A 13483-nucleotide genomic window follows, 5' to 3' on the forward strand; every position below is an offset into this window, starting at 1 on the left:
GCCAAGTACAATGGGAGAATGACATCCTGGGATTTGCTTGAGAAGCATCTATGGATGCAAGCCAGCGTTTTGACTGCTTTACTAGCAGCAGCATCACATTGAAGGCTCAAATTCATCTTGTGGTCAATCATGACCCTTAAGTCCCTTTCGTCCATAGTGCTAGCCAGCATATCACTGCTGAGCCTATAAGCACGCTGCAGGTTTTTCTTCCCAAGGTGGAGAACCTTGCATTTTTCGGTGTTAAACACCATCAGGTTCTTGTCCGCCCATTTCCTGAGCCTGTCAACGTCAGCCTGGATCACCCTCCTGTCCTCAGGTGTGGATGCTTTACCCCAGAATTTGGTGGCGTTGGCACACTTGGCCAGTCCACTTCTGATACCAATGTCCACATCATTAATGAAGATGTTGAATAGTACAGGCCCAAGGACAGAGCCTTGAGGGACTGCACTGGTCACAGAGCACCACGACAACTGGCTTCCAGCAACCACCACCCTCTGGGTCCTACCACAGAGCCAATTCCCCAGCCAGCAGATCGTGGCGAGGCCAAGGCCACAGTTAGCCAGTTTTGCTAAGAGGTGATCACGGGATACCAGATCGAAGGCTTTTTTAAAGTCAAGATATATGGCATCAATCGTAGATTTTTTAAAGTCAAGATATCTTCTCCTTTGTCCAGCTGATAGGTCACCTGGTCATAAAAGGAAATAAGATTGGTTAAGCAAGACCTACCTGCAACAAACCCATGCTGGCTATCCCTCAGGATGTTGCCATTGGCCAGCCCACATGGGCTGCTGTTAGAGTGCCACCTGAGCTCCAAAAAAGATCAGACTTCTCTTCTCAGAACTCAGATGGTGTCTAGGACTTCCCATTTCAAGAAGCCCAATAGGTGCTGGGGAATGGGGTGCAAACTCTGGAGAAAAATAAAGAGTACAGGGATGAGACTTCCTTCATCAGCCCCTAAAAGTCTTGGGAGGCAGCTGTGATCAGTGCAGCCTCACCTCCTGCTCTGTGTAGCCCTAGCCTGGACAGGCAGCACTGAGCTCTGCACTCCATGCCTGGAGCCTCCCAGCTGCTATAGTAGGTTTGGGAGCTTCAGGCACCTGCCAACCACAGCCACTGGTAGGTGAGGCAGGTGGTGGCCAGATTTCTTCATTAGGATTATTCCATGGTCCCTGGCAGATATAAAAGGAATGGCACAATTTGGATCAGAGGAATTTTATGCCCCATCCTAAACACTGTATCATGCACATGTGGGACATAAAATTCCTCTGATCCAAACAGCTCTACTGGTGAACTGCACCCAACCCAATCTTGCAAACAGGGCAGAGGGAGGCTCTACCCTAGACTCAGAACTAACCCCAGCCAGTTTCAGTCTTGGCCCTGGGTCAGTTTGAGCCCAGAATGTCAGGGATGGCCCCCAACAGTCTTTGGTCAGTTCGATTTATGGCACCATACAAGTAAGCTACAAAGATGATCCATATATTCTGAGGAATACCTTTGTGGCAGGTGCTAGTTTATGGCACCATAAATCAGCTGAATGTCTGACACTATTACTATTTATAATGTGATTAACTCATTAATTGTATCAGACTGGTAATGTGGCAGGGGCCCATGAATCAACTACGAGTTAAAAAATGCATCTTTATTCCTAGTAAAGGCAAGGCCGTATGCGTACAATTTTAATCAGAATTGATCAGCTTTCAATTGACTTAGACTAGCAGAGTGCAGGCTTCCAGCACCATAGACTGCTGCAAAGGGTATTTGTCTATTTTTCACTGTAATTACCCCACTGTCCCACATGTAAATTTGTTATATGGAATTTTAGCCCATAAAAACATACCTCGTTTATATTCTAAACATGTGATTTACTCTTTGGGGGATTAATCAGAAAAAATGCATGAAGTCTGAAGATATACGCAAGAATTTGTATACTCAGCCACCCTATGTTAAACAGCAGTTGCCTTGACATCCTCTCGCTAGTTGGTGAATTAACATCTCTGTCTTCCAATCTCCTGCTGAACTGTCTGAATCCAGTAACCACAAGGAATGACATCGTTTGTATCGGATGTACTAGATGCTGAGGCAGGTGGTAATTTTTGCTTAGCTGTTCCCAGTGTAGTGACAGACATGTCAGAAGTGTCAAAAATGTCTGCACTGCTCTAATACAGCAGATGATGCGTGAAGAACAATTAAGGACTGGAGAGGACACACGTATCTTCTGCTGAATTTTGCAGTAACAGTCTCTTTCAGTCTGGTCTGCATACTGTAAAGCCAGTGCCAGTAAATATTTGTTACCAAGGTAAATAACAGGATAGTAAAATTATCCTGATTATGAAGGCCCTGGAGATGTGCTGCTATGATTTCATAGAGGAGAATAAAATTGCCTCCATATTTGCAGTATGGATGTAGTCAGAAAATATAATTTCAGAATTAAAATACTTTTTTCTGAAAAGACTTGACTAAATGAGTTCCTTGTTCCATCATAAAATAATAATAAAAATAACTTTCACTAACCTTTGGCCAATTCTTTCCTTAATTTCAAGATAGCATCAAGTTCACAATCTGCAGTAGCATATGCATGAGGTACAGTAGTTTTAGATTCTGTTAATCTTTTGGCAATAACTCTTCGGATGTTGCTTGCAGGGACTTCTGTGAACGTACCCTAAAGAAAGTAATATTTTCCATATTACATATGAGGATAAAATTCTGGCAGCACCACTTAAGTCTCAAAAAACAATGTAATTCAATACTAACAGTTATTGACTAAGTTCAAACAAAATATTTGAATTTTTTCATGCTTGCTTCAAGATTACAGGAAGACGAGTCTATTTCAGACCTACACAACAGATTACATGGAACCCAGGAAATGAATAGGGTATGTTGCTTGGTTTTTCTCACCGCATAAAACTGAAGGGTAATTAACCAAAATCTGAAAAAAAAATGAGTATTAGTCTCATTGAAACAAACCTGCCAAATTTAAATTTGAATAATTACAAAGGATCCTAGGCACCATAATACGTATGTTAAATTCATACGGTATGTTCTGAGGGTACTTGAGCTCCAAGGGCTGAAGGAAATTAAGATGACTGGCACACACAAGTAGCACTGGCAAGTAGCAATCTTTAAAGCCTCTGTTCGTTCCACAATTATATACTTTTAAAATACACTGTATTTACTTGAATTCAAGATAAGGTTTTTCCCCCCTCAGTCTCCATGGAGAAAAAAGCCCCTCGTGTTACATTTGCATACAATGGAGTGAGCAATTATTTAGGCTGGAGAGCCACGTCAGGAGTTTTGGTGAGCAGTTGAGGCCCCTCCACTCCTCCCCACCAGCCAGGCCAGGTCAGGATCCCTTCCTCCCCCCACAACAGCTCACCAAAACTCCCTAAGGGACTCTGCCCCAGGGCCTGTCTCTGCACCGTCACCACCCAGTGATCCCGGCCCCGGGGCCTCCATGTAGACCAGCCCAGCACCCACGTGGTCACAACACACCTGGCTAGGCAAATGCAATGGGGTCATGGGCAGGTGGGGAGCTGTGTCTAGAAGGAGACCAGTCAGGCAACACCACGACTGTGGAACAGTGACAACATGGGGCCAGGACCTGGACCAGAGCTGGAATCCTCTCCTGGCACACCAATGCCCACAGAACCAGCACCCATCCCACAAGCCCAGGTCCAGCCCCAGCCCCACCCACCTGGCCAACTTGCAGACGCTGCTCCTTGCCCGCCAAACCAAGTGTGCCCTGTCTACACAAGTCCCAGGCCAGTCTCAGTGGAGACACTGCCCATCCTCACCATCTGGTGCAAGGCAGACAGACTGGGGTGTCTGCACAGAGGGGCCAGGTCTGGAGGCAGTGGTGACACTGGCAGCAGAGACCAGAAGGAGTCACCGCCACTGGGGCTGCCAGGAAGCTGAGTCCAGCTGCCACACTGCCTCAGCCCCATTGTGCAAGGGTGGTGGGATCAGCTTCACATGCTACATCCTGGACTGCCCCATATGCCTAGGCTGGGCATGGTCAAGGGACCCATCACAAACTGGATAAGCTTGTCTCCTGAAAGGTTGCTAAAGAAGAACTTTTACAACTATTTGAGTTGGTCTAATAAAAGATATCAGATTTACCCAAAAAACCTTGCCTGCCTAGACCAACACAGCTACAACCCACATCCCAATTGTTACATCTACGTATTTCAAGGCCAATCTATTAGAGAAAAGCGCCAATAGCCCTACTAAAGTGTCCACTCTATGCAGATGCTGCAGAGCTGGGCTGAACTAACAGTATCTCTTCTGGGCATGTGTTGTTTTTGGAGCAGGAGCATACCAAATTTTAAATAAAGTATGTTTGGGGGGGGTTCATGTCTGCAAGCAGCAGCATTTCAAGGTCAGTGTTTTCAAATATGCTCCTCACTTCCATGTGCTCAGGGAGACCAGGATCTGTCAGTGGAGAGGGGGATGGGGAGAGGAGAAAGGGGCTGCAGGGGAAGAAGCTGGGGGAGGCAAAGGGCTAATAGGCTACCTGACCCCACCACATATTTAAATTTTCCCTGCCATAGCAGTGGGAGGGGGATAAACTCAAGCCAAACCTCTAATAATTAGATTCTATACCTGGAAAATTATAAACTAATGTATACATTTTCCATATATAGAATCTAATTATTGGAGGGGATCACGTTATAATCAAGATCATCTTATATTCAAGTAAATACAGTAAAAGTGTAACCAACTGCTATTATTATTATCCTGCTAATATTTTTCTCTCCACCAATGAGGTGAGGCTTCCATGTACTGACTTTATCAGTGAGTTCTAGCAGAGTGCTTCAAACAAGACTTTCAGACATACCAGCCCCCATTCTTAGCTGATGATGTAAATCAGCACTGCTCTATATACCAGCTAAAGATCCAACCCGTTACATAACATTTTGCTCCATCCCCACTTTAAGAGAAGACTACCTCTGTAAGCTAGCAATTTGTCAGTCCCTCAGATGATTATTTAAGATAATTTTTTTTGTCATCAATCTGTCCTTGTCCTACCAGATTCATTCACTCATGTCATAATTTGGTACTCACAAAATTTTCATGGAAACAATTTCTTGCAATTCCTTGTAATATTAGTAAAGATATTTAATCAGGAAGCACAGGAGAATTTGGGAAGAAATAGTTGCTCATGGGACAGTATATATTGTGTAATGAACCTATACTAAATACATACAACAGTCATAGTACTATACAGTTGAAGTAAAAGGATTTTTGATTAAAGAAAAAAAAATAGGCCTGGAATTAAAAAACCCCCACAAACTTGTTCTGATACTTATCCCATTACAGACCAAAATACTCAGGAAAAAAAAGTCTACAGTTCTGCCATTTTTAACACATTAATCAATTTCTCAGCATCACTCTTCTATCCAACTCAAAATTTACTCTACACCAGATTTCATGACCATTTTTTTTAATCACTACTGAGAGAATTTTCCATTCGTATGCTGTTTATAAACCAGAAATGCAAAGCACTTCACAAGGATTCAGATATGTATATCTATTTTACATGTGAATAAACAGATACTACGGCTAGGAAAGAGAGGTGATTTTTCAATTAGGTTGATTGACTAGGAATAAAGGATGTCTTGTATTTGAAAGCTTGTCAAACTGCATCCCAAGTATGCCACTGGTCCAATAAAAGATGTTACCCTAAGAAATCCTAGCCTCTTGACTAAGCTAAAAATAGAAACCAATTTTTATCAAAAAACTCAGTTTAATTAGTCCAATTTAAGTAGACTAAAATGGTGTTAGGTGGATTTATTTTTTTAAGCATCTTTAATTTAACTGTGGTAGGCTGACTAAAGATACTAAACTGTCTTTGTACCAGTGATCAGTGATGCTTTTAGCCAAATTAAGTCATTTCAACTGAGCCAATGTAAGGTGTGTGAAAAAAGCCCAGTGTATGTCATGTAGTGAAATTCAAGAAACTGGGGGCAGACTAGCTGCAGTTGCAGAGAGCTCAGCGTGGGCTAATTTACCTCACTTCTCAGGGCAAATTCCCAGCTAGCTTTGGTATGCTGTGACTGCTTACAGACATGGAGAAAAAACAAAAGCGCCTTACTGGAAGCAGCAGCGTGGTAGTGACTCAGCTCTGCAGCATCTGCATAGATCAGGCGCTTCAGAGGGGCTTTTTGGTGGTTTTATCTAAAGTTGATTCAATCAGCTATTACATAAAAGCCCCACTAAAGCATCCAATCTAACTAGATGCTGCAGACCCCGGTTGAACTAATGTACTGCCGCTTCTGGGCATATACTCGGCTTGGAGCAGGAGTGTGCCAAATTTTAAGTAAAGTGCCTTTTTGGGGGAGGAAGGCAGTTCATATCTGCAACCAGCCTGTATATAAAAGTTCAGCTGAAAAAAAGCACTTTATCTATAGCACAAAGGAAGAACAGATAGATTACAAGCCTAAAAATCATGTAAATCTTTAGTTGAGCTGGGAATTCATCTCAGGAGTTCTAAATTCCAGGCCGCCTAAACTTTCCAAAAAATAAGTTCAACGTGGTTGTCTTTAATTTGCTCTCCACTAAAAAAGCCCCAACAAACAAACAAAACATAGCAGCAACCTTTCTTAGCTGAAATGAAATGCAAGCTGAGACTGGAATAGAAGAATGGTGTTTTAATATTACCGGTACACCAAGTTGTCCTGCTGTAGATATCGGTGGAATTGCAGGCCTTGGGAAAGCAGAAGACACAGTTGTTGTTTGTGGCGCCGAAGGCACTGCAGAAGGCTGGGGAGGGGCAGGAGAAACCATAGGTTTCGATACAGTAGTTTTGCTCTTCTGTTGCTGTTGCAGAAGTCTGAGGGCATCCCTGTTGATCAAACAATAATATAACTAATTACAAAAAGCAAAGCATAACTGACATAAGGAGGAAACATTAGTTTGTTGACTCTTAGAATGGTAATGGGAAGCTTCTGGGCCTTTAAACTCTGGTTATTAAATCAGAAATTAAAAGGCAATTATTCCGAACCAATAATTATTTACGAAAAAAATTCTTATTCTTTAGAAATAGTCTTATCTATTTAGAGACACACAAATGTTCATAGATTATCCACTTCTGCTGGTGAAAGGAGTTAAAAACTGGGACAGTGCACAGCAGCTGTGTTATAAAAAACACTTGTTGTAGATGAGTCTATGAACTCCACTTCATAGATCATCTGGATACAAAAAATCATGGACTAAATACAGACATTGGATTACTGGCACATTATAACCTACCTGTCATCTGATAACCCCAAGTAACTTCTCTACATTTACCAGCTACATTCTATCACTAGGTCAACATATCCCTCTTCCCCCAACACCTGTCTGTCTCACACCTTGTCTCCCATCGCCTCTGATACTTAACTGCCATGAATTGTATTTTCACAGACTTGCATTTTTCATATTAGCTTCTATTCCATCATGGAGAACACAAAACACCAGCAGACTCTCACTGTACCAGAAGAAGGGTGTTTGTGCCCGAAAGCTTGCAAAGAACAATTTTTCCAACTATTTAGTTGGTCTAATAAAGGATATCACATTTACTCAAAGAACCTTGTCTGTCAGTGGAAGATGTGCTCACATTGTATTTGGGACTCAACAAATAAAAACTATTTCATTTGTATTATAATAAACAAAAGTGATCACAAACAACTGCTTTCGCTATGTTCCATGGGCTTTTTTCTATTTCAGTTTTAAGTGAGGTTTGGAGGATTAGAGGATTTTAAGCCACGTTACATGATTTGTTAAACTGTATGGCATATAGGCTTCATTACATGATACTACACAAGACTGAGTTTAAATAAAGACTTTGAATCCAAATAGTTTTAAGCTACAACCTATGAAAAAACAAATGGAGTAGTAATCACTTCCACTGAATGGTTACACAAGGTGAACACTATAAAGGAATTAAAAATGAATATGCTCATTCAATGGGACAATAACAGGGACTGCCTTGCATGCTTCTGGGTAAGCATACTTTTAATTATGCTGTTAGATCTTGGGCAAAAGGCCTAGTCCCACATATTAGGCCTGTCTACATTATCAGGGCTTTTTTTGTGTATCTATCCTTGTATAGTTAAACCAGTAAAATCGTTCTATTGCAGATTCAGTTATAATCAGTATAAAATGCTTATAAAAGCAGGGTTACATCTAAACTTGAAGTAATTTTCTTGTACACTTTATTCTAGACACTACTTAACTGGCAAAGCTGTACTTAATATAGCAACAGTAAATTTGAATTTCTTTTAAAATAAGCATTTGTTAATTAAAATAGGTATTGTACCAAATTAAAAAAAAAAGATTAACTGAATAAATTGAATTCTTCCTGGAATGCTATTATTTCTTTGGGAAAAATAAGTAGATGTCTTAATTGTGACCATTCTTCCAAGTTAATACATTAAACCGTTAGAAAATTCAACATTTTAAAAAATGACAGTAATAAAGGCTTAATTAAAACCTTCTGCTTATTATACCATTTACACACTGCATGGAAGTCATTTTATGGGTATTCCTTAGCTATGAAATGAACATAAAATTATAAAAACTTTATTAGCACTATTAACCTTTATTTTTAGATTAGGAGATTCATTTATAAGTCTTTAAATTTTATGAGTGAAGGATATATTTCTTTCTACAAATTCTGTGTTATGCATTTTATTAATATAGAGACAGAGTCAAACCCTAATTCAGTGAATGTCACAGGGTATAACCAAAGCATTCACTAGACTAAAGGTCTTAAAATAAGGATGGCTGGTAAGGGACACAAATAAATTTCAAATTAAATGGAGTTTTAAAAAGTCATACTTGTATAGTACTTTTTAAAATGACGTATAGTTGGCAGCAACCCTACTTTTCAACTGTTCTACACAGAGAGAGACAATTGTAAGCTGGATAAATTCATGGTCAATAGAGCATTCAGTCATGAGTAAGCACGTTTTCCTTCCCACCACACACATTTAAGTGAATAAGCATCTTTGACAAATTGTTACTTTGGAGTCTGCAGAGACAGGCAATTATGTAGTTATACTATGCTACGTTACCATAACTAGATGACCCAGATACTCAGAAACATGAATAAGTTCCATTTCTACTTACGGTACTAGTTTGGCAAAAACTCATATACAGCCCTTGTTCTCAAGGGTAACTGCCTACTTTTAATACATTATACAGTTTAAAAGGGCAGGATGAAAAAACAATATACTGAAAGACAGTAAATTAAAACACCAAATGGTGTAAACGCTCATAATTTATCAGACAAGTGGTATTTGTTGGAGAGTACACTAGCATCCCCTAGTGGTGGCTATACAGCAAGTACTGGGCTGTTCCCTTTTCCCTACAAAGGGGGAAGGTGAGCAAGGAATACAGGTTTCCCTCGCTTTATGTGGGTTCCGTATGAGCTAATTCGCTCTTATGCGATGACCCTTTTTATATCAAAAATTTGTTATATGCAAGCTAAATTCATTTTTATGCGATCAGTGTGGTGGAAGCCCAAAGTTAGCTGCTTTGTGCAGTGCACTGTGGGACTGACACGCACCAAAATATAGCCTCCTGTGTGGATATGTGCTCCTTGCTCATTACCTGCGACACGTGTTTCTGTAGTTGCCATCCCCATCGTGTTAACATTCACCACCACTGCGTGCTTGTGTGTACTGTCTGCTGCTGGCGAGTACCAAAATCGTCTTGTAAAAGTAGTAGAAATGGGGCTGGGCCATCAGTACAGTCGAGGTCTTGAAATGCATCCCTATTTGTTAAATTAGGGATGCATTTGTAAAGTGGGTTCCCCTTTATGTGAATTTGAGTTATGTGCCGTTTTCCAGGAATGCATGTATAGCATAAAGCGAGGAAAACCTGTACTAATCTAATCAATAGATGTTCTTCTCAAAAGCTACACTTACTGAGACTTGTATCTTATAAAAAGAATGATAATATACCCTGCAGTACCTGTGGATTTATGAGATGTCATAATTAGGGCCAAACTCACTGTATGCATAGACAGGTCTCTTTACACCTCTCCATATTCCCATGCAAGGACATAAAGGGAAGAAACAGTTGTGACTCTCTTTGCATTCCCCTGCAGTTTGAAACTTAAAACCAGGGAAAGGGGTAGAAGGTGGTCTTCTCTGATAAAAAAGAAAAAATCCCAAATTTTCAGATATACCCCCCATCCACATTTTCCATTATTAAAATCCACATTTTTCCATTATTAAAACCACTACAGATGTATATGTATACTAGTGGCATTTCATTTTAATCATGGAAAAATGTGGATTTTGTTGGACTTTTTTAAATCTGAAAAGTGGGGATTTTTTTTTTAATTAGAGAAAACCAGGATCTGTGCTTATAATACCAAAGTGGTGAGGATAGACAGGTCCTGAGTTCTTCAGGAGCAACACTACACTGAAGCAATTGCATAATAGCTCAAAATAAAGTCTTACTCTTGTATATTGTGAGGGAGAGGTATGTGGGAAGTGTGTTGTGTGTGGCTGGGGGATAGGTGCATGTGTGGTGGGCTGTGGGTTAAGTATTTGCATGTGGGGGGCTGCCTGAGCACTAGGTCCTGGGAGCTGGCATGGGGTGGGTGAGGGGAGGGATGGGCAGGGGCCATGTGCAGCAGAGCTCACCAGTGTGATGTAGGTACAGTCTGCCCCCGCCCCCCACTCACCTCTGGCCCACGACTGCTCCCTAATGCTCCACATGGGGCTGAACCCTGTTTGCTCCCACCTGGAGCAGCCTGCCCTGAGCTCCTGTCTGCAACCTGTCCCACCCACCACTGCTTCCCCTTTCTACCTGCTGTCTGCACTGCAGCAGGGACAAAAGGAGGAACCACTGGAGGCAGGGGGAGCCAAGCAGCTCTCCAGCTGTTGCAGCAGCAGCAGCCCCACTGGGAAGCTGTGGGCTGGGGCCAGGGCCCTCTGGTGAGTGAGGTTGGGAGATCAGCTCCATACGGGCTGCAGCAGGGGCAGTCGTGGGCTGGATATAATTAAATGGTGGGCATCTGCCTGCAGGCCGAAACCAATCAGCTCATGATCTGGATCCAGCCCACGGGCCATATTTTTCCCACACCTGCCTTAAGGGAATGCTATACAGATAGTGACTGAGTGAAGAAGGCCCAGTGCTATTCATGAACTATCCAGGGAGAAACTAAAAAAAAACCCTCTCACCTCTTTGTAGTTGAAAGTAGTTCAGCTTACCGGAGTAGAATGAACACAGGCATGAGCTTGAGGGAAAACAGACACAAGCTAGCTTATTCTCATTGAGATTTTTCTACAGATAAACCCATATGGATTGTTCTTCTCATAGAAGTTACATAAGCCAAGCGTCAGTCCTCAAGCAGAAAAACTGGCGCACACAGCATTTACTGAGAATGTGGTTCTCCACAGGCAGAAGAGGCACCAACTATGCTTGTTTTCAATGGGAATCAATCCATTACAAGACAGACAGAGATTGAACTTGTTGGTGCAGGGTTTACCATGAAAAATTATAGCAGATATACAATGCTTCACTCTGCTAATGAGTGTATGTACAAGGAAGAAAACTGTCAGCTATCATTACCCCTCCCCCCCACCCGAGACTAATATAAGGAAAATAGGAATACGAGTTGAAGTTTTCATCACAGAGTGTAGTTGGGGGAAGAAAAAAAAACCTCACACCCCTTAGCTAAAATCTCAGGCCTCTGGCACTTGTTGATTTAATGGTGCAATAGGATCTGATGCCCAATCCCAAAAACCACACCTCCAGTAATGTACCAGTTGCACCATTACTACTTGTCAGACCAGAGTGGTGCATGAGATTATGATAAACTGAAAGCCGGGTACAGCAGCCCCACATGCAGGGCTAATAGTCAGCTGATTGTCAGCCCCAGTTTGCACAGCCCTAGGTCCAGTTCTTGATTCACAGGCAGCCCTGAATCTAACAGCTGATTGTCAAAACCCCACATCTGACAGTCGTGGCTTTAAAGGGGTAGCTCTGGCTTTAAAGTCCTTCAGTTCTCTTACTGAGAGCCTTGATCACCTGCACCCAGCAGTCTGGCAAGATGTGCGGTTTAAAGATCCTGGTGGGGAAGCTCCCCCACCCCACAAGTCTCAGACTAGAGCCGACAATCACCCCAGTGCAAATTCTGGTCCCGAAACCAACCATCAGAATAATAGGTATTTACAAAATCTGTAATAAATAAAAAGTTTATAAACGATGTTGTATCATTAGTAAGCATTTTATTAAAACACATACTAGGACTGAAGCTGAAATAGGTTTTTAACAGCCTCATTTTTATGCTATAAAATACTATTGTGTACAATTTCATATACTGCAGCTGGTTTCTGTGCATTGTTAGTTTTTAGATACTTTTACAGAAGTACATAAATGCTTAATAGTAGTAATAATAATAAGGTAAAACCAAAGGTGCAATTTATTTTTTCATCTTCATTTAGAAGTCACAGCTTCTTTAAAATGTAGTCACTTTCTCTATATTTTGCATGAAGAATGTGTAGCTACTTATCAAAGTGTAGCTTATAAATTAAGTTAAACATTGCTATTGTCCAGCATTAATTAAAAGGTACTGAATTATGGCATCCATCATTTTTAAAATTGAGATTTACACTGAATGCTCATTTTGGTTTCTATTCAATTTTGTTGTTTTATTAATTCTTCCACTATTATGATAACTTTCATAATAGGTCTCAAGAGTATTTTACCAACAATAATTAATCTACACAGAGCTCCACACTTTACAGATGGACAAACTGATACACAGAAAAACAAAGGCCCCTGACAGATATTCAGTTAATTGCATGATTGAATTGAACAAATTTCATCCTGGATTCCAAAAATCACCACACATCCTGCCATGTCACAAATTCAGGCAGGATTTGTCAGGTGGGGAGCCCAACACTGGGAATAAGTCCCTGATTCCAGGGTTCCCACTGATCTGTATATTCAAAGGGCAATGAAGGAATGGTAGTATTGTGGACTAGTCCCTGATGCTATGCGTCCCCTGGTGCCTTTTCAATTTGACAGCGCACAGAAAGCCCAAAGGGTAATGGGCTTCCTGCACTCCAGCAGGCTGACAGCCATGAGGCGCAGCCTTGCATGAGACTGCACCATGTAGATTTTAAATTTCCAATGCACAGGAAGCCTATCAGCTATGGAACCTCTTATGGTTCGCTTCTTGTCTTGTTGTCCCATTATTGCCAGAGCATGCAACAGTTATTATTTATGGTGCAATTAACAAGTTAATCATGTCATAAGTAGAGGTGCACCAATACATCAGTCCAATATTGGATCAGCACCAATATAAAGAAAATTGACTGTTGTCAGAAATCAGCCTGATGTGACCAATAATTTGGTCGATAAATGCCCATGCACACATGCTACCACAGCGCAGCACAGAGGCAGCAAGAAGCACAGCCCAGATGCTTAGAGAGCTGCGTGCAGCTGTTAAGTCTGTTGTGGTGGAAGGCAGTGTGTGGGGGGG

At 41.4% G+C, this 13483-nt stretch overlaps 1 protein-coding gene across 1 annotated transcript in view; it reads right to left on the bottom strand.

Moving 5' to 3' along the window:
- Positions 1–13483, bottom strand: part of PDHX (pyruvate dehydrogenase complex component X) — a 114452-nt gene that overhangs the window by 52241 nt on the left and 48728 nt on the right. The window contains exons 5-6 of the mRNA XM_019519403.1: positions 6658–6841; positions 2512–2659 (exon numbers count right to left, since the gene is read on the bottom strand). Of these exons, the coding sequence (XP_019374948.1) occupies positions 2512–2659; positions 6658–6841 (332 nt within the window). The remainder of the gene's footprint in view (positions 1–2511; positions 2660–6657; positions 6842–13483) is intronic.

This window comes from Gavialis gangeticus, unplaced genomic scaffold (assembly GCF_001723915.1).
Source record: "Gavialis gangeticus isolate Ggan-Ray unplaced genomic scaffold, GavGan_comp1, whole genome shotgun sequence".
NCBI classification, from domain to species: Eukaryota; Metazoa; Chordata; order Crocodylia; family Gavialidae; genus Gavialis; species Gavialis gangeticus.